Source organism: Otolemur garnettii, unplaced genomic scaffold, assembly GCF_000181295.1.
Source record: "Otolemur garnettii isolate 467f Iridium unplaced genomic scaffold, OtoGar3 scaffold00051, whole genome shotgun sequence".
NCBI lineage: Eukaryota > Metazoa > Chordata > Mammalia > Primates > Galagidae > Otolemur > Otolemur garnettii.
In genome coordinates, this window is record NW_003852446.1 from 4,351,021 (window position 1) to 4,371,189 (window position 20,169).

Below are 20,169 nucleotides of genomic sequence, written 5' to 3' on the forward strand. Positions count from 1 at the left end.
AAAAAAAAAAAAAAAAAAAAAAGAAGACAACATCCGGATATCCATGCTTGCACCCCTACCACCCCCAAGAATAAAGAGATTTAGTGAGATAATATATGTGTATATAAATTTACTTTTTGGAAAAACTTCATCCCAGAAAAAGAAAATCCAAGTCAAGACAGTGTTCACATTACATCATCCCAAGAGGGACTGAATAATATATGAGACAAGGTCTGCTCTTTTGTTTTAATTTGTCATGAGTGAGCTAAGCCTTATGGGACTCCCAGCTCTAATCTCAACTACTATCCAGAAGTAAAAAACAGGCCTCTGCACTCCCAAACCTCGGCAGGCTGAGAAATGCCACAAGCACGGGGCTGCGTTGCTCAGATCCAACCAAACCTGGATTGTTCGGCCATTCCTTTGAATATTCATGCGGTGCATTTCTGTCTTTAAAATGTGGTTTGAGAAATGTCCCTGTTCCTGAGACTCTGCGAAGTTTGAAAAAAAAAACCCTTTCAAAGACATCATTTACAGTTTAGGCTTTGAAACTGCCATCTTATTCATTTTAATATGCGCACATTTGAGAAGCCTCTCTTTTCTTCTGTTTGTTTTTAGTTGAATTAGCAATCACTTTCAATGCTTGGGTCTTAGGGCGATTTCATCACAATGCCAAAGAAATTCAGTGAACCACCCACAAAAGCATTCTGACCTGTACCTGGATTATACGTGTCTTCCAAATAGCCTCCCAGATCTGAATCACTGTCAGGACTGAAGCTGTCTTCGCTGGTATCATCAAATAACTTCTCGTCACAGTCTGGATCCAGGAATGTGAGATACGTGTAGAATGATGTGGTGAGGAATTCCGAGAGGTTCCCCAATTTCACTCTGCCAAGAAGACACCATGTGAGGGATGGATACAGGTGGAGTGTGGACAAATTTCTGCTATGAATCACTGAGAAACTTTTCAACAACCAGGGGAGGGCTTCTGCCAGAATCAATAAATATATTACTTTGCAGATTGCTCCATATAAGTAGTCAGCCAAGAGCTAAAACAAAAATTCAATAGCGAGTACAAAGTGAAAGTACTCAGCATATTAAAAGTCAAATAAATCATGCTGATTTCTTCCTCCCAAGCCCAACACAAATATAAATCTGTTTTCCTGAAACAACCAAAAGTTTTACAAAATAAATCGAGCAAACCACTTTTAATCAGAACAACCCATGTCTTTTGTTTTGCTTTTTGTTTGGTTTTGGCCCTACAGTGGCTGGAACAGAAGCAGCAATTCTTTATTTATGAGTTCCTGACACAAAATGCAGTCCGCACGGGCGCAAGGGCGTTAAAATGGAAGAGCAAGTTCTTTAGAAGGAATCTGATGGGCAGGCCATCCCTGGCCTGGAGCAGAGGCCCTGAGTGGCCCTATGACATCAAGGTGGGCACAGTTCCACTAAAAACTGGAAGCTGGGTTGGGCAGCCCAGCTCCAGGTTCTGCAGGTGTAGGGGGGGATTTCCACCCTGCAGAAAGAAACATTCTCACAATGTTAGATCGGGAAACAGAAAATGACAAGGATCCCTCCCTCAGAGCTACCCGCATCAGATTGTGACAGAGATTTAAAGGCTGAGAAAAACAGCTGAGAAGCCTGAGGTCGCAAAGGGAAGGAATCCACAGGGGCTGGAGTTTCAGGCAAACCGGCAGGCAGATGGCCTGAGGGACTAAAAACCCTTCCCTCAATTGAGTAACCCCCGGCCCTCACCCCTGGGCCAGTTCTAAGGATTGTTTAGTTTTGCCCTGGGGTTGTGGAGGAAAAAACAGGCTGCAGTGAGTAAAGGCAATGGAAAGTTTTTCTGTGATGGAGGTGAAAGGAGTCAGGTTGATGAGGCTAAAGACTGCTCCAAGGCAGGGAGGCCAGCACTTAGAGAGGCTTTTAATGAATAACAAACCACTCCAGTGGATCCAAGGGGTAGCATCTCGCTGAGTTCAGCTTTTAAAAAATCTTTAGAACTAAAGGAAAAGTAAAAATGGGATGCAACCTGAATCAACAAGAACATATTTATCTTTGCAGTATAATTTTTTTTTTTTGAGACAGACTCTCACTCTGCTGCTCAGGCTCATAGCACAGAGCCACCTCAAACTCCTGGGCTCAAGTGACCCTCCTGCCTCAGCCTCCCCAGTAGCTGGGACTATAGGTACCCACCATACTGCCCAGCCAGTTTTTGTATTTGTAGTAGAGACAGAGTCTGGCTCTTGCTCAGGCTGGTCTTGAAATCCTGAGTTCAAGGGACCCTCCTGCCTCGGCCTCCCAGAGGGAGTGCTGGGATTACAGGTGTGAGCCACTGCACCCAACCTGCCATAGAATTTTTAATAATTTATTGGATTAATGTGGTTATATGTATGTTCCGATAAGTTATAACTACGTTAATTTTATAATATAATTTATGAATTATTAAAATCTTAATGATTAAGAACTGTGGCTCTCCGAATTTCCTGTCATGCCCTGTCTACAGGAGGGCCCCCTTCTGCCCTGGAGCCCTCATCCAGCTCAGCACGCAGGGTTAGAGGCCAGCTCTGGCAGTCATAGAGCTCTGCACCCACTCCCCTGGTGGCCCTGGCTCTCTGAGCCTGTAGTTCCTTGTCCACCAAATGGGAATATGGCCCATGTCATGATGCGGAGGCTAAATGAGACCGCAAGCAGAACACGCTGCGAGTGCTCAATTAACTGCCGACGCTAGCCTTTTAACAAAGATGAGATCGCAATGAAAGCGAAATGGTTAATTACAGGCCTATGACATTTTTTCTCCATTATGATGCCGCACACCAGGTGGTAACTTATCCAAACCCGAGGGAAAATATACAAAAGTGGATGCAGAGTGCAGTAGCGGCACTAGCCTCCGAAGAGTACACGGCAAAATGCTGGGGCAATTTGGCTGATGTTCCCAACAGAAAGGCCAGGAGAAGCGTGAATCAAGGGCCACCTCATATCTACAGCAAAACCTACAGTAAGCTCTGTGGGCGGAGGCAGCGACCTCAGCGGGCACCGCAAATGACTGAGGCCAGAGTGAGAAATCTGGCCACTTAACCTGAAGCATCACGCTAGGTGAGATGAGCTAGTCACAGATTGATTACTACTGTGATGCCACTCAGATGAGCTGTGTGGAGTCGCGCCCACAGAGACAGAAAGGAGGGCGGGCGAGGGGGGCAGGGAGAGCTGGGAAACGATATAGTTTTACTTTTGCAAGGTGAGGAGTTCTGGAGATTGGGTGCATTGGGACGTGGCTGTCCCTCCCACGACTGAACTGTACACTTCCAAGCGGGCAGGATGGTAATGTTATGTTATCTGTATTTTACTTCAATTTCAAGAAATGACAGTGACTTCCCTTTGGTAGCAGGGTCCATGGGGTAGGAGGATAAGGGCAGCTGTTTCAATTCCCAAACACTTTTAGCAACTGGCATTCCGTCAGGGACCACGTGGAAGCTTCCCTGAGCCCCAGAAAGGCCACATCAGAGCCAGGCCCCACAGGGCCCTTCTGGCATATCCCAGAGGATCTGGGGAAAAGAGGGCATAGATGCTACAGGGAAATCCTCTCTCAGCCTTGTGACAAGTCAGAGGCCACAAAAATGGAAGGGGGTTTCCTGGCAGGTCAGCCCCCATCATTCAAGGTACTTAAGCATAATAACTGGGCATGCTGTCATACTTTGGGCCTGTAAACAGGAACGGGGCTTGTTCTGCTCATAGTGAGGCAACAGTGATCTACGTAGGCCGATTCAGTTGCTTTTGCTATGAGGGCCACTAAGGAATTTGTCAGGTTCTATGAATTATTCTTAAGGTGACAGCACACTTGATCAGTGTGAGGAGTGTAGGAGTGTTTCCTGGGCATCTGCTGGATCCTAGGCGCTGGGTGTTTTCTGCCACAGAAACACACGCTGCGTTCCCCGCATGCACTCCCAGAATAGGGCCTGGTAGGTTCACCTTCCTGGGTTCGAGGCCTGCTGGGGTCTATGAACACTTAAAAGATATCAACCAAATGCTATTTTAGAGCTAAGTCAAGTTTCACAAGGGAGACTGGTTACACAAGTTTTAACCTCCCTGTACTCTAAAAGTCCCTGGTTCCATGCTCAGCAACTGATATGAAAAATGAGAGATGGACAGCAAAAGATGTTAAGAAGGGTCAATGCCACTCTTATTTTTTTTTATAAATCACAGATTACCTCGCTCCTCCAAAATACCCATCCTCTAGTTTTCGAATTGTGGAAAGAACTGCAGGATGAATGTCTGAGTCATCATTTGCTAAGAAAAGAAGAAAAGATGAATTAGTCTACTTAGACTGGGAATACTTTGTTTTCCCCTGGTATGCACTGAAATGCGTTCATCAACACATCTAATGAAAAGACTTTTGGCAAAGAAGATTCCCGAGATAAGAAACCAAAGTGCTAAGAACACTCCCCACTCCCAGTCCTTAACTCTGTCCATAGGAGCCATTTGAAGAATTTGGAAAGGGACCCAAACCCCCACTGGGCAGTAATCAGCCCTTACTGAGCATGGTGTGAGTGATGGGGAAGGTGAGCGTGGGTCTGCCCGTCATCCGCCAGCAGGTGCACAGGTAGGCCAGCTCAATCCTCAGCATCTCCACGATCATCTCGTTGTCCAGGGCCAGGTAGAAGTGATGCTGGTCGGTGAACTGAAAGGCAGGAGAGGCCAGGTAAGAGCCTGCTCTTTGTTTACCTGCAATGCCAGCTGTCACTCAGGGCAGCACTAAGCCTGGGGGTTTATTGCCAGGGAAGAGGCTCAGTGCTGCCTTTAATCTGCCCGGTCATGGGGCTGCTCTCCTCGAGATCAGATAAATTAGTCTGCTGCCTGCCCAGAAGCCATCACTCTCTTCCTGCAGAAGGGAAAGGTGTCCTGTTAAATCTATATTCAGCTCCGCAGATGGGGATTTAAGCATCTTGCCCAACACTGCTGTCTCTGAAAGCAAATCAATAATTCCTTAATTCCTACTCCTTCCAGGGCTACCTGGTTTGAAGATGCTTTCCAAGCAGGGTGCTGAGAGCAGATGAGATGTGGAGACTGGTAGCCTGATTGATGGCCTGGTTAATGTCAACTAAAGGCACTGCTGCCTGATGTCGATGAAAATCAAATTGTTCTCCTGGCTTCTAGAATAGTGCGTGCTCAGCTTTGGACTATAATTTGTTACTAAGGGAAACAACTCACAAGATTTCAGTGAGCCAGATTGGGGCTCCTGACCCATGACCAGCTGTGTGCCTGGGTCAAGTGAGGGCTGGACCTGTACTGTCAAAGTAACACCACTGCTGGTCTTTCTAGTTGCCCAAATGGGTGGGAGATGTTTGGTATGGGCTTCCTCGGGGCTAGTTTTCTTCAGAAACAAAATCTGCGCAGATAAGTTCCATAATCAGTATATTTAATATCTCAGTAAGGAGGATGGGGCCTGAAAATCAGACTGGCTGTGTGTTAATGCAGAGGGTCCAATGACAGCCTACACAAGGGTTGGGGACTATTGCTATTGGGGTACAAGGGTTATGAGTTAAGTAACATGTCACTAGCAAATTTCTAAAGCAGTGTGAATTTCACTAAATTTCATGGCTAGAAGTGATGGTACGCTGAATTCCATTCAATCAACATTTATTGAGCACCCACAGACCTCCCATTTGACCCTGCAGTCCCACTACTAGGCATCTACCCAGAAGAAAAAAAAATGTTTTATAATAAAGACATTTGCACTAGATTGTTTAAATTGCACAGCTCAATTTACAATGGCCAAGATACGGAAACAACCTAAATAACTGTTCATCAACTCGGGAATGGATTAACAAACTGTGAAGCAAGTATATCATGGAATACTACTCAGCCGTAAAAAAGACGATGGCTTCACATCTTTTGTATTAACCTGGATTGAGCGGAAACACGTTCTTCTCAATAAAGCATCACAAGAATGGAAAAGCAAACTCCAATGTACTCAACACTAATACGAGGCCAGTAGATGATCTAATTCATGCCCACATAGGAGAAAAATCATTTCAATTCAAGTTGGGGGGAGAGGAGAAGAAGGATTTGGGGTGCTCCCACTGAATGGGCACACTGTGGGGGTGTATGGCACACCTTTTGGGCATGGGACATAACTCAAGATGGACTCTACCTAACACATTCAAATATTATGACTTGGTTGCTTATACCCTCACATGAACCTGAAATTTAAAAAAAATAAAAATTAAAAAAACCCAACAACAACAAAAAAAATTAAGAATGAATATTACCACCAAAAAAAAAAAAAAGACACCAGGTACCGAGTGTCACTGCAGGTCTCTATCCAAATCCATGCATGCAGAATTCCGCCACACTCAAAGTAGAAAAGCTTGCAGGACAGCAAAGGGGACGTACTAAAAGGTTGTTCTTCTCACCTGGGGTGTAAAAGTAAAGATTTGGTTCCTAATCACATATAGTTTAGAGGTTCCAAGGACGCCAATGTGCCGATACGGTCGCCCACTCAGTTTCATATTCTTATTCCGTCCTATTTTAAAAATAAAAGAGAAACTGGAGTTAGAGGAAACGCAGTAACAGCTGCTCTGGGTGAGTCAGGCTAAGGCCGGCTTATCTTTCCATTAGACAACCCACTCCGGCGTTTGGTTTTTCTACTACCATCTTCCTTCTTTAAAATGGGACAAAGCGGAAAGTCAAACCAAATGCCACCCCCCTTCTCTTCATGCATGTACATGAAGACACCCAACTCCATCTCCTTGGAACAAAACTATTAAAAGAACTATATTAACATGTACTTTTCAATTATTTAGCACTGAACCATCATATGAAGAAGTGAGATGCTAGAGAAAGTGAAGAGAACTTTACTTTCTCCTGTTCTGATACCACAGATAAAAATTAGAAGCATTATCCACACACACATGACGCTTCCCACTGTGACTTTTCAAAGGTGGCCCCTTATTGTACAGCAGACCTGGCGAGTCGTACGGCCAACCCGTGGTGGCATCTACTGAATGCTGGTTTGCCCCTTTCTCTTCACATGGAAGCAGCGGAGAGAACCACCTGCTTTAGTGTTTTGCCCAATTCTTTAGAACTTACATGCATCAGTCTCCCTCAGACCCCAAACCTAGAACCAAGACGTCCTCTTGCCCAAAACACCATGATTCTTCCTCCAACCTACCAAGCTTGGCATATATGTGACTAAGAATCCGGCCTGGCTGGACGCGAATGGGATGAATGTCTGCGATGCTCTGCACGTTTACCCCGTGTTTCTGCAACAACTCCTTAATGTGACTGTTTTCGGCCAAAACAGTAACTGTCAAAGAGAAGATCAGAGAATGTGCACTAGATCGTGACTCTGCATAGGTGTCATGCTGCTATGCTCTCTTCTGCCTGATGACACGCACATTAGCATGCTCTGCCACGCACAGGTTGGCCTTGGAAATGACAGCGAGCAACCTGCTGCTCTTCCTAGTCTCTCTGTCCTTGTCACCCCCGACACCCACAATGCATATTTATCAAGTGCCCTCAAGGTGCGAGACAGTCTGATAAGAGGTCCCAAGCCAAGTCACCCCACATCAAATAATGCCTTGCCTCCCTCTGGGTCTGCATTTAGTCTGAAAGTGTCTTGTGTCCTTTCCACAGGTGTGGAAACAGCTCTGCTCAGGGGATGCCAGGAGAAGCCTGTGACCCTGCTTCTACAAAACAGGGACAAGAAGAATGACGTGGCAGAATCTGCTGGCAGGTGCACTTCCACTGAGGCTTCCCTTAACACCTCTGTCTTCTGAAGCTTCCATGGCCTGCAGAACTCCATAGAATTTCACATTTATCAAAATCGCACAATGGCCTCTCTCCGTAGGGGGAACTCTTTTAGAGCACTGGTTTTGATGGAGACCCAGGAGCCACGTGGATAAGTTCCTAAGACTGCACTGCCCTTACTCCATGCCAGATCCACTGAAAATTTCTCCTTTATTCTACCCTATGACATTAAAAAGGTGCTGGTTAGGATCCACCAACATATTCCAGCCTGCAGCTGGAAAGCAGGCTTGGAGATTGAAGAGACTACTGAGGCCTGGCGCAGTGGCTCACACCTGTAATCCTAGCACTCTGGGAGGCCAAGGCAGGTAGACTGCTTGAGCTTAGGAGTTCAAGACCAGCCTGAGTAAGAGGGAGACCCCGCCTCTAAAAAAAAAAAAACTAGCCAAGCATTATGGCTGGCACCTGTAGTCCCGGCTACTTGGGAAGCTGAGGCAAGAGGATCACTTGAGCCCAAGTGTTTGAGGTTGCTGTGAGCTATGATGATGCCACAGCACTCTACCAATGGTGACAAAATGAGACTCTGCCACAAAAAATAACAATAACAACAACAACAACAACAAAAACAAAAACCAGAAGAAACTACTTAGCAGGATATGCACTGGCTCAGGCTGGGATGACACAGGCAGCTGGATCAGCCCATCTGGATGTCAGAATGGGCTCTTATCCCCAGCAGCCAGTGGAGAGGCCTTGAGTGAGTAAGGTAACCTCTAAGCCTCGGGGGTAAGGTGGAGATGATCATAATTGTCAACGCACATGTGACCTTATCAGAATGTTGTGACAGGTGTGTCTGCGGCGGGCCTGCCTCACAGCATCGATTGTGTGACAACCCGCAGCTCATCTCACTGTATCATGGGCACGTGCAGCGGAAATGAGCCGGCAGCCACAGAGAGGAACACTCATCTGTCCAGTCACCCCTTTCAACGGGCGTATGTGGCAATGAACATAGAAGCCATAAGAATGATGTGGGCCTTGTCTTTAAGAAGTACGCAGTCTCATCTCTGGGCAATACGGTGCCTACACAGCGTGCTATGACATTAGATATGTGAGTGCTCTGTGAGTTGCCAGGGGTCCTCCCTCAGAGGGGAGGAGGGAGGAGGACTTGCTGTACCCAGCACACCCCACAGGCCAGGCGCTGCACAGAGAGGTCCCCAGATTGCAATCTCAATTCATCATCTCAAGAAGATTTGGTAAGAGCACAAAGTCTAAGGCCCCCAGGCACAGACAGGCAGAGTCAGGCTGGCCTCCCACCTCTCCAGAGGAGGAGCGGGCCAGAGAGAAGGGCGAGGGAGGTGGACACAGCTGAAAGGCAGAAAGAGCGCAGAACTCCAAGGGAGGAATCAACCACCCTCGTTTGGGCTCTGAGTTTTTTACCAGGTTCAGGTTCCGTTTTTCAAAGAATAACAGTTGTGGAAAATGACGTTCAATGAATCATTTGTGCTCCAGCTGCAATCAAGGTTTAGATTCAAGAAAACAATTGCTTTGTAGAAAGTCAGTCTGTGCTTAGGCAAAAGACCCTTGCCTTTGGGAGCTACTGAGTTAGATAAGGTACCTCGCAGAATTGCTATATGCCAGAGCACACGCACAGATGTATTCTTTAATTAAATAAGAAGCCAAGAAATACTCAGAATTAAAAATAACATTGGTTTTACAAAGTTAAATTCGAATAGTAAACATGCTCACAAACCTTGCACCACAACATCAGGTTTGACTGAAGTGGAAAATCGTCTATTTAAGGGATCAATTTCACCAGCGGCAAGGAATCCCTATGAAAGAGGGAGATTGACACTATTAAATGGTGATCAACTAAAATTTCATCTCCGACCTAAGTTGGAAAATAAAATATTTTAGGGCTCAAAATATTCAGTATTTTTTTCTTTACACTTTCTGAGTCAATGTCTTATTTTCCCTGAAACAGAGTGTACCATTCAAATTGCCACTAACGTACTGTATTTGGGGCACCTAGGTCTCTAGGGCTAGTCAAATCTGCCATCATCTGAGCAAAAAGAATGGTCACTGATACATCCTGAGCTCTTACCATGTGCTGGGCGCCGTGCTGAGCCCCTGTATAGACACTGTCACATGTAGGCCTCCTAAAAGGCAGGTACCACCATTGTCACCATTTTTCAGGTGGGGAAACTGAGGCAACACCCTTAAGGAAAGTGCAGAGTGAGGACTTGGCCAGGGGCTGACTTTCCTGAAACATAAAGCTCCCCCCCCCTATAAAGAGCGCTCTTTGAATCAGTATAGCCTCACACTGTCTGTAACGATCCCACCTCTAAGCCAGGGGATCAAGGTGTTCTGGAAGTTCTAAGGCGGCACTGGACCTAATGCCAGGCCCAGAGAAAGCCTGTACATTGGAGAGAAGGACGCAGAGGAGTGCAGTTACTCATTTCCCATCTCACTGATACAGAAACCAGAGCTGGGAGGTATCACGGAGATGACCAAGTCCAACCTCTTCATTTTACAGATGAGGAAACTGAGGCCCAGAGAGGTTAAGAGGCCTACCCCGAAATTAAAGAGGTAGTCAGGGACAGAGCTAGCTTTCCAAAGGAGATATATTCATTTTCCCTACCAAGCATAAGACACAGTCCCGACCCCAAGGACATGACCCACTGGGGAGACGAGGGGTACCCACGAAACAACTCCTCCCCAGCAACCACAGCTCCCAAGGCAGCTTCCACTGTGACAGCTTCAACCTGGCATCCCTACCCACTGCTCCCTCCCCCATTTCTAGAGCCTGGCAGAGCACATAGGGAGGGCTGGCCTTAGGGGTGGGCAGCCCTGCCTCTCCCCAGAAGGAAGGACGACCCCATCTGATAAAGTTACTCACACTTAGGACTGGGGGATTCATTTTGAAGCAGCTCAAAAACATTTGCATTTTAAAAATAAAGGCTGGGGGGCAGCACCTGTGGCTCAAAGGAGTAGGGTGCTGGCCTCATATACTGGAGATGAGGGGTTCAAACCCAGCCCTGGCCAAAAACTGCAAAAAAAAAAAAAAAAAAACCCAAAACCAAAAAAACAATAAAAATAAAGGCTGAGGGCAAATAACACCTGATGCAAAATCCACCACAGAAAATGTCCCCGGGGCAACGTATGGCAGGTAGGGTAGCTCTGCCAGTAAGGAATCCCAGCATTCTGGGAGGCCAAGAGGGGAGGATCTTTTGAGGTGGGAGTTTGAGACCAGCATGAGCAAATCCTGTCTCTACAAAAAACAGAAAAATTAACTAAGCATGGTACAGCATGCCTGTAGTCCCAACTACTTGGGAGGCTGAGGTGTGAGCATCACTTTAGCCCAGGAGTTGGAGGTTGTTGTGAGTTATGATGCCACTGCACTCTAGCCCTGGTGACAGAGAAAAACCCTATCTCAGAAAACAAAACAAAACTACTCCGGGAGGCCGAGGCAGGTGGATTGTTTGAGCGCAGGAGTTGGAGACCAGCCTGAACAAAAGCAAGACCCTGTCTCTACTAAAAATAGAAAAACTTGCCAGGCATTGTGGTGGGCACCTGTAGTCCCAGCTACTCAGGAGGCTGAGGCAGGAAGATCACTGGAGCCCAAGAATTTGAAGTGGCTGTGAGCTATGATGATGCCACGGCACTCCACCCAGGGCCAAGAGCAAGACTGTCTCAAAAAAACAAAACAACAAACAATCAAAATGCAGCCTGCTGTCTCTTCCTGCAGAGAGCCCCATAATCCTGCTTGCTGGGCCTAGCACTGAGGCAAGGGTGGCTAGAAGCCACTCTGGTAGTTTCCTAAATCCTGTATCTTCCAGGATCAGCTGTGCTAATCCTGGCTAAGCAGCCTCCAGCTGCTGCTCACCATCAACTCACACAGGTTCTAGCCAAAGACCAGGAACGCAGGAGGGGGCTGGGAGGCTCGGCATGCAGCTGACCCGGAAGCAGTTTAATATAAATGTGGCTACACAAGGCCAGAAGTCAAGCCTGGGAGCCGACGCAGTGCAGCTGACCTTAAAGGCATGAAGCTGCAGAAGACACCCACACTCACACCTGGCAGAGCCCTGTGATCTTCCCGGGGTCCCTTGCACCTCCAATCAGACAATTTCCAGCCTGTGAGGCTATAAGCCCCTACCTCTGCCAACAGCGAGCTGAGGATGTATAAGGACTGGCCCCATAGATGGGGCAGCTTGCCCAGAGGAACTCTGTCCACTGTGTGAGGGTTCTTGTACTCTTCATCCACCTGGCAAAGAAAGAAAAACCCAAAGTCAGAATATCAGATGACCGAAGGCCAATGGCCCCTTCCCCTGGGGAGTGCGTGCAGGATTTGCAAAGTGGTGCTCATCCTCCACGGGGATTCCTGGCTACGAGCGGCAGAGGTGGGACTGGCCTGACTCCTGGGCAGTGCTCTTCCTGCAAGCACACTCAAGGAGACAGGCGCTGGAGGCCTGACCTGCCTTCTTTGTGCACAGCTCTAGGCGACCAGCAGTGTCACAGCTCATACTTACAGTACTGAACCCAAACAGCCTACCACCCAGTCTGGTTTCTTCCATCTCATTTACAAAGTGTGTGCCTGTGCAAAAGAATGACCAGAAGGTGGCGCTCTTCACTAGGAAAGTCAAGGGCTCTCCTAGCCTGCTCAGCCTCCTTTCAGGGCCTCAAAAAGCCAAATCCAATAGAGGCTTCTGTCTCATCAAAATAAGCTCCAGTGCCCTTTGTGCTGGGCAGTGCTGGCTGCACACTGTGAGTCAGTCTGCAACTTTCTCTCTTTTAAAGAGAGAAGCTCCGTGCTGGCCTTTGAGTTTTCACTTATCACAACATTGGTTGCCGGTAGTGTCAGCAACCACTTTTTTCCTCCAGGAAATATAAGTCAATCAAGAGAAATAGGAGACACTTATCCTCCTCCAAGGAGCACAATCACACCATGAGCAAGCCATTCTCTGCTTGTGGATTAATCAGCCGTATTATTAATATATTTCGTTAAGATTTTAATTTTTTCAGTAGTAGTAAACATTAAGAAAATCTTAAGTGCACGAAATGAACAGGATTAAATGTTAGTAATCAAAATAATTAAACAGGATAATAGTGTGAAAGGAGCTTTGAGTAGTAGGATTAGCGATAAATATTTTCTTTCTACGGAATCTGGCTGTTTTGTAATGCACAAGATTACTTTTCGAATAATCAGTACATTAAAGCTGTTTGAAATATAAGTAGCGTTAAGAAAGACCACAAAGATCTAGAATGAGAAATTTTTAATGCAAAGAACAGAAAGCAGACGAGGAGTCCGTGTCATAGGACAGCCTGGCTTTGCACTCCTCCCACCCACAGGTCAACTCCTGCCTCAGTGTGGAGGTGTCCCTGCTCCCATGCACTGGGGTCCTTCCAAACTGCTCGCAGGTCCTCAAAGGCACCATGCTTTTATCACCGCCACCGCCACTCCTGTGGTCCAGCTCCTGGATCTGCTCCCCTGGCCCTCACTAGCCTGTGAGCTCACAGAGACAGGGCTGGGACTGTAACCACCTTTGTGTCCCAGTACCCAGTCTGATGCCTGGCACAGGAGTGGCTGCTCAATCCTCATTTGCCAGGCACACTTTCATTAGCCTCCAGCTCTGTGGAGGGTCTCATGGATGGTGGTGCCCGGCACAATCCCATCGGGCTGAGGAAATGAGGAAGGCCAACATCCAAGCTACATGTCACCCCCTGGCCTGGGGCTGAAGCCACTCAGTGGGCGAGGCCCCTTTTCTAACTTGCACACAGGAGCCATGCGGGCCGGTGGTGGCTCTGTCTGCAGGAATCCTTCCCGGGGGTCTCTACATGCTATTGAAGTGACTAATGAACCTTCCCAGCTGTCCACACAAAATACAGTCATAGAAAAATAGTGACCAAAATTGGTGTGTAGCAAACAAGTACAGACAGACTGAAGAAAGGAGGACATCATAACGGCAAGTAGAAACCCAAGGTCAGTGTGGACTTTGGAAGAGAGAAGGTTGCGTAGCTAGGATTGTTCACAGGAAAGGAAGACGTAGCCTATAACACCGGCATTTACTGCATTCAGCAAAATGTGCCCGTTAGTAGAATAGGGGTGGTTGTTCCCCGCCATAAAATACATAAAATGCCTCTGAAGTCATTTATTTTCCCTTGCTCTGCTTCCAGGTTCCAAATTACCACCCGTTACTAATTTTGTTTTGCCTCAGCACTGGAAAAGGAGCAAGTGGCATAAGGGACGTGAATCTGTAGTTGCTGGAAAGTCACCCAGCCCCTGCCACGGCCCCCGTGCACACCCCCACATGACACCGAGTAAAATGAATACATTTACAGGAGATTCGGGTTTAGGACACTTAGGAGACAGCCCTGGCAGGTGCCACAGCCTGACCTGTGTGATGAGGGAAGAACAGTTCTTGTCTGTAGTCTGGCTTTTACCTCTGGAACAAAGTGAGTCCTGAGCCAGCTAAGATAATGTGAGCTGTCTCTCCATGCTGGGATGAGGGGCCACCAATATTCGGAGCTCAGGGCTAAGGGTCCAGGCTGGGGGGGCTCAGTGAGACCACCCAGAAGGAGACAGCCACCTCCAGGGGCTGCGCAGTAAATCTGCCAGTGAGCCAGCTGGGGGGATGGACCATTACACGTATAATGAGAAAGAATGCAGAACTCCTAGCAATGGAAACTTCTAGTTCTCATAGCAACTCAACTCTTTTCTTTGATCTTCTGGTTGGTTTAACAGTTCAATGATCGAACACATAATTAACTTAAGGCCCAAAGTAGCACACAGTGGTATCTTTTTTCTTTTTTCCTTTTTGAGACAGTCTCACTTTTTCGCCCTCAGTAGAGTGCCCTGGCAACAAGGCTCACAGCAACCTCAAACTCTTGGGCTCAAAGCTGTTCTCTTGCCTCCACCTCCCAAGTAGCTGGGACTAAAGGCACTACTACAGGCTACTTGGCCCTTCTACAAGGCCTGGCTATTTTTTAGAGATGGGGTCTTACTCTTGCTCAGGCTGGTCTCGAACTCCTGAGCTCAAGAAATCCACCCGCCTTGGGCCTCCCAGAGTGCTAGGATTACAGGTGTGATCCACTGTGCCGAGCCTCTTTTTTCCTTAAGAATCAAGTATCAGGCTCCTTTAAAATGTATTTTCCATGGGAGGCTGAGGCAAGAGAATCACCTAAGCCCAGGAGTTGGGGGTTGCTGTGAGCTGTGTGACGCCATGGCACCCTACTGAGGGCCCTGAAGTGAGACTCTGTCTCTAAAAAAAAAAAAAAAAGACTTTACAGAAAATGTATTTTCCATGCAAAAGTAGAGGGAAATCTACTATATCACTGCTTTCAGAAGGAAGCCCAGTGAGGGCATCTACTGTGTAGGTTTTTGTACGACCTGGAAACATACCTCCCATTAGGAGGTGGCCTGGGCCTGGGGGAGGGGTGCTGACTGAGCTCTGATGGGGCCACAGCCTCAGAGCTGAGGCAGATGCTGTCAAAGGCCCCTGCCAGTCATTTGGTCATGTCCACAGGGGGCTGGTTCAACCGTAGAACACCCACACCCAGGTCACAGCATGGCAGGCTTCTGCTGGGTTATGATCTGCCCCAGGCCCTGTTGGTTTGGGGAAGACATGGTTCTCTGAAGGCCTTTTCATCCCACAAACAGAAAAGGAAGCATCAAAGCATCAGAAGCATCTGAGGGACAAATAGACTAGAATTGGGAATTCTTTCCTTTAACCATGAGATGCTGAGAGGGAAATCTTCCCACCAAGATATATAGGCCCATCGTGACCAGATTTAGGAAACTGGATAGAACAAAACTATCTTTGGGCATCTTATTGGAAATGGACGTTTTTCTGTCCCTGACGTAGAAAGGCTTCCAAGTGACAGCCCACAATCTAGGTCCAGAATGTTTGCCTGTGGAAATGTGTAAGAACAGGGAGCACAATAGTGTTTTGTGCTTTTTTAAAATTCCTTCTGCCTGGGGTTGGGGAAGGAACAGGTGTCCCCTCAAGGTCTTCAACTGCCACCTAATGTCCCACATGTTTTTCCAAAGCCATAACTCCTTGTTATAGACAGAAGCATGATCAAAGCCCTTAGAAACCACTTAAGGAGAAAAATGTTCCTTAAGTCTGGGCCCCTATATTCCTAACACTCTGGGAGGTCAAGGTGGGATGATCACCTGAGGCCAAGAGTTTGAGACCAGCCTGGGCAAGCTAGCGAGACCCCATCTCTACAAAAGATAGAAAAATTGGCTACACATGGTGGTGTGGGTGTCTGTAGTCCCAGCTACATGGGAGGCTGAGGCAGGAGGATCCATTGAGCCCAAGAGTTTGAGGCTTGCAGTGAGCTGTGATCACAACACTGCACTCTAGCCTGGGTGATACAGCAAGATCATGTCTAAAAATCAAAAAGAAAAGAAAAGAAAAGAGTTCTTTAGGTCTAAAAAGGGGATGAATACGATCAACAGGCTAAGCACCAACTCACTTTGTTCTAAAAAAGTGGCACAAAGGGCTCCAGCCACAGGGTGGTTACCTTATGTGGTGGGATGGCATAGAGTTCCGGCACCAGGTGGATCCCGTTCTTGCCTCTGATTAATATTCCCTCTAGGGCCTCTCGGTACTCTTGGACCTGGAAAATAGCCCCATCACCCACAGTCAGAAAAAGGGCTAGTCGTGAATGCGGTACCACTAGCATGTCATAGGAAAACAGCTCTCTTGGCAACAGGTTAGAAGTTGGACACAGGGCAAAGAAACCTTCAAATGCCTCACCTCCTGTAGCGCAGGAGACACCTGCTGACAGCAAATGTTAGCGGGCTAAACACAATTGCTCCTCCCCTGCTGTGTATATGCTCAGCCCCCCCTGTCCAACTTCAGGGCAAAGGGACAAAGTACCCCATCACGCAGAATCTGTTTCTTCCTCGCAATTTTTATAGCACTCATGTCCACGATGGGTGTCACACACCTCTCCTATGCCTTCTCAAACTCGTCATTTAAATATTTCACTCTTAACTTCTCATATATTTAAATTTTGTCTTACCAACCAGATTATAAAGTTTGGGGTGGAATGAGCCAAATCATAAATAGTGTCTCCAATTCCCACCTGTTGGTAGTTTTCTGCTTAAGAGGCACTTATTATTATTTGACCACAAAGAAGGATGCAATCCTGCTATTTGCAGCAAGATGGATGGAACTGGAAGACATTGTCAAGTGAAATAAGCCAGGCACAGAAAGCCAAATATTGTATATTCTCACTCATATGTTGGAACTAAAAACGTTGATTTCATGGAAGTAGAGAGTGGAATGGTGGTTACCAGAGGCTGGAAAAGGTAGGGGGTGGGGTGGGGGATGAAGAGAGGTTGGTTTATGGGTACAAGCATACAGTTAGATAGAAGGAATCAGTTCTAATATTTGTTGGCAGTGTAGCATGACTATATTTAACAACATAGTGTATTATACAAGGGTGGGCAATTAAGTTCACAAACTCATCCTAGAAAAAGTGTTACACACTTCATTGCTGAATATCACTACAGTCACCAGATGGCCCAGGGGAGTACTTTGAAGGTGACTGTAGCGAGCAATAAGGTATGTGGCACTTTTTCTAGGATGAGGTGCCAAACTTAACTGTCCAGCTTCATATATTTCAAAACAGCTAGAAGATCTGAAATGTTCCTGTTGGGGATCTAGGGGGACCCAGTTCCCCGAACTTAGTTGACCTGGTTTGATTACTCGGCTGAGCTAGAAAGTTCAACTGAGGCATGGTGGTAACTGAAAGCAAAAGTGAGTGGAAACTGGAAATAAAACTGAAGTGGCACAGGCAGTGTGAATAGAGAGCAAGGTAACCTGCACAAGTTTCCAGGTAACAAAGAAAGATTTTATTTAGGAAGAAAACAGAGAAAGTTTAGAGTACTTTCAAAGAGAGCTGGAAGTAGGTCCCTCTCATGAAAGAGAGAGAGAAAAGCAAAGGCCTGCAGGAGCATAAATACTCTCACCCTTTGAAATTGGGTGCAAGTCTTTCATTGGCCTCTCTTTGCCTCCAGGCAGTATTGCCCTTTCCTATTGGTCACTGATTATCTCTTTCTATTGGTCATTGGTTACCTAGGTTACCTCATACCCACATTCTTATTGGCCCTCCAAGACTTCCTGGTTCAACAGGCTAGGTTTTCCTCCCACTCCTCTTGAAGCCCCTTTCTTTATGTTCCTTCTCAGTTCCCAGTGCAAAGAAATGATGCATGTTCAAGGTGAGGGATATCTTAAATAGCCTGATTTGATACATTACATATTATATGCATGTATCAGAATATCACATGTACCTCATAAATAGGTATAAATATTCTGTATCAATAAAAAAATCTTAAAGGCACCCATTGAAACATTTATTGCTCAAGTACTATTTGCTGAATAAATCTGATGTGAGAAAAATGAAATGTACATACTATGATTCATGTACACTGATTCTTAGGATGCACTACCCAATACAAGAAAAGTTGTTGAAGCAAAGGTTTCCATTAAATTAAAAAAGCAGTGGCTCGGCGCCTATAGCTCAACCTGCTAAGGCGCCAGCCACGTACACCTAAGGTGGCAGGTTCGAATCCCCAGCCCGGACCCGCCAAACAACAATGATGGCTGCAACCAAAAAATAGCCAGGCGTTGTGGCGGGCGCCTGTGGTCCCAGCTGCTTGGGAGGCAGAGGCAGGAGACTCGCTTGAGCCCAGGAGTTGGAGGTTGCTGTGAGCTGTAATGCCACGGCACTCTTAGGGTGACATAGTGAGACTCTGTCTCAAAAAAAAAAAAAGACTAACCTACAATAATAAAGTTGACTCTTAAAAAAAAAAAATAAATAAAATAAAAAAAAAATAAAAAAGCAGTAATAAAAACTAACGTATGAGAAAAGAGAGAAGGAGAGGAACCCTTAACCAGTCACCCAACTATTTAACACATTTCTTCTTTGGCGAGCCCAGTCAAGTGCCTTCCAGATCTCATTTTCTTTTCATTTTCAATTTATGCATGGCAAAGCATGACCACAAGTGTATCACTTTTTAAATGTCACTGGGCGACAAGTGAGCAGGCCCACACTGGTATAGGGTAGTACATTCCGAAAGACCTGAAAACAAGATGCTAAGCATTTTCCTCTCCTCAGCTTTTTCTTTTTCCCCCTAATCATTGTTAAGGCTGTTCACAGTCGGAATTCAAACTCACTCCTTTTAAGATCTTTCAATTCTGAGATAAAAAAGACAGAAAGCCCAAGGTAATCAGTAAACCTTAAGAGTAAGAATCAACAACAGGGAATATTGACATTTCAAGCTTACTGCCAGTTCTGACGCTCCTGGGCAGTCCTGAGCTGGGGAACTTTCAAAAGCTAAAAAGAACCTCTGGTTGCTCATCAGCCCCTCCCTGAGACGTGAGACACAACCTGCTGAAAGATGGCAAAGCATCTGAATGCCAGTCATTCACATAAGCTTCCCGGCTCTGCTCCACGAGGTATGCTCAGGGCTCAGCGCAGGGCTCAAGTAGAAGCTAGAGAAATTTGCCTTGACCAAATGAGTGTTACATTCCAGATATTCACTGAGCTCCACGTACTCAGCACAGGGACTATATGTGTAAACCAGATAGAGATGGTCTCTACCAGGGCCCTTTGACAGGTAAGTGGGAAATGAAATATTCCCTCTGTGTGGCCCATGCTGTTACAGGTACTGTGGGGCACAGGGGTATCTGACCCAGATTCTAGGGTCAGAGAAGGCTTTCAGAAGGAACCAGGTGAAGGAGGGAGGAGAACTGAGGAAGAAAAGAATGTTCTAGGCCTTTGAGATGCGAGGAGAGTATGACCTGGTCCAAGGACCGAATGGAGTTCAGTGTGCTTGGATCACAGAACTCGAGAGAGGGAATAAGCAGTAAGAAGTTAGGCTAAAATGGTAAAAACACAGACCAGAGGCTCTGGAACCCTACAAAACACACGAAGCACTTGGACTTCACCCCAGAAGCAATGAGAAAGCCACTGCAGTAGCATAATGGAATTCTTCCCTGGGTGAGAACAGAAACAGCAGGGAGCTGGGGCAAGGCTGGGAGACCAATTAGGAGGCTGTTATATTAAACACCGAGTTATCCGAGAGCGCATTAAACTACAGCTGAAGACAGCAAAACCACTGGCTGATCCGGAAAGAACAACAGCAACAACAGAACTGTCCATGACAGACTGTTCATGGGTGGTCCCCAATAACCCATGCCTCCTAGTACTCATGCCCTTGTCTAGTCCCCTCCCCCTTGAACGTGGGATGGCCCTTTTCCCAAAAGAATGTGATCAGAGTAACACTTTGCCAGTTTCTGGCCTAAATCTTAAGAAAGGTTGGCAGTGCTGCTTTTGCCTTCTGGGAGGTGAGAGGAAGACAACTACCACATAAAATGGTCTAATGGCCCAGAGACTACAATGCTGTGGGTCCCCCAAGCTAGTCACATGGAGGAGAGT

The 20,169-nt window shown here is 46.6% G+C and overlaps 1 protein-coding gene across 4 annotated transcripts in view; it reads right to left on the reverse strand.

Annotated features, from left to right (window-relative positions):
- PHKA2 (phosphorylase kinase regulatory subunit alpha 2) overlaps positions 1-20,169 on the reverse strand; it is an 85,443-nt gene that overhangs the window by 21,899 nt on the left and 43,375 nt on the right. For all 4 annotated transcript variants that reach the window (XM_023514364.1, XM_023514365.1, XM_023514363.1 and 1 more), the window contains 8 exons: positions 16,243-16,338; positions 11,873-11,980; positions 9,470-9,548; positions 7,148-7,282; positions 6,390-6,499; positions 4,510-4,654; positions 4,185-4,263; positions 695-864 (listed from right to left, as the gene is read on the reverse strand). In XM_023514364.1, the coding sequence (XP_023370132.1) occupies positions 695-864; positions 4,185-4,263; positions 4,510-4,654; positions 6,390-6,499; positions 7,148-7,282; positions 9,470-9,548; positions 11,873-11,980; positions 16,243-16,338 (922 nt within the window). The remainder of the gene's footprint in view (positions 1-694; positions 865-4,184; positions 4,264-4,509; positions 4,655-6,389; positions 6,500-7,147; positions 7,283-9,469; positions 9,549-11,872; positions 11,981-16,242; positions 16,339-20,169) is intronic.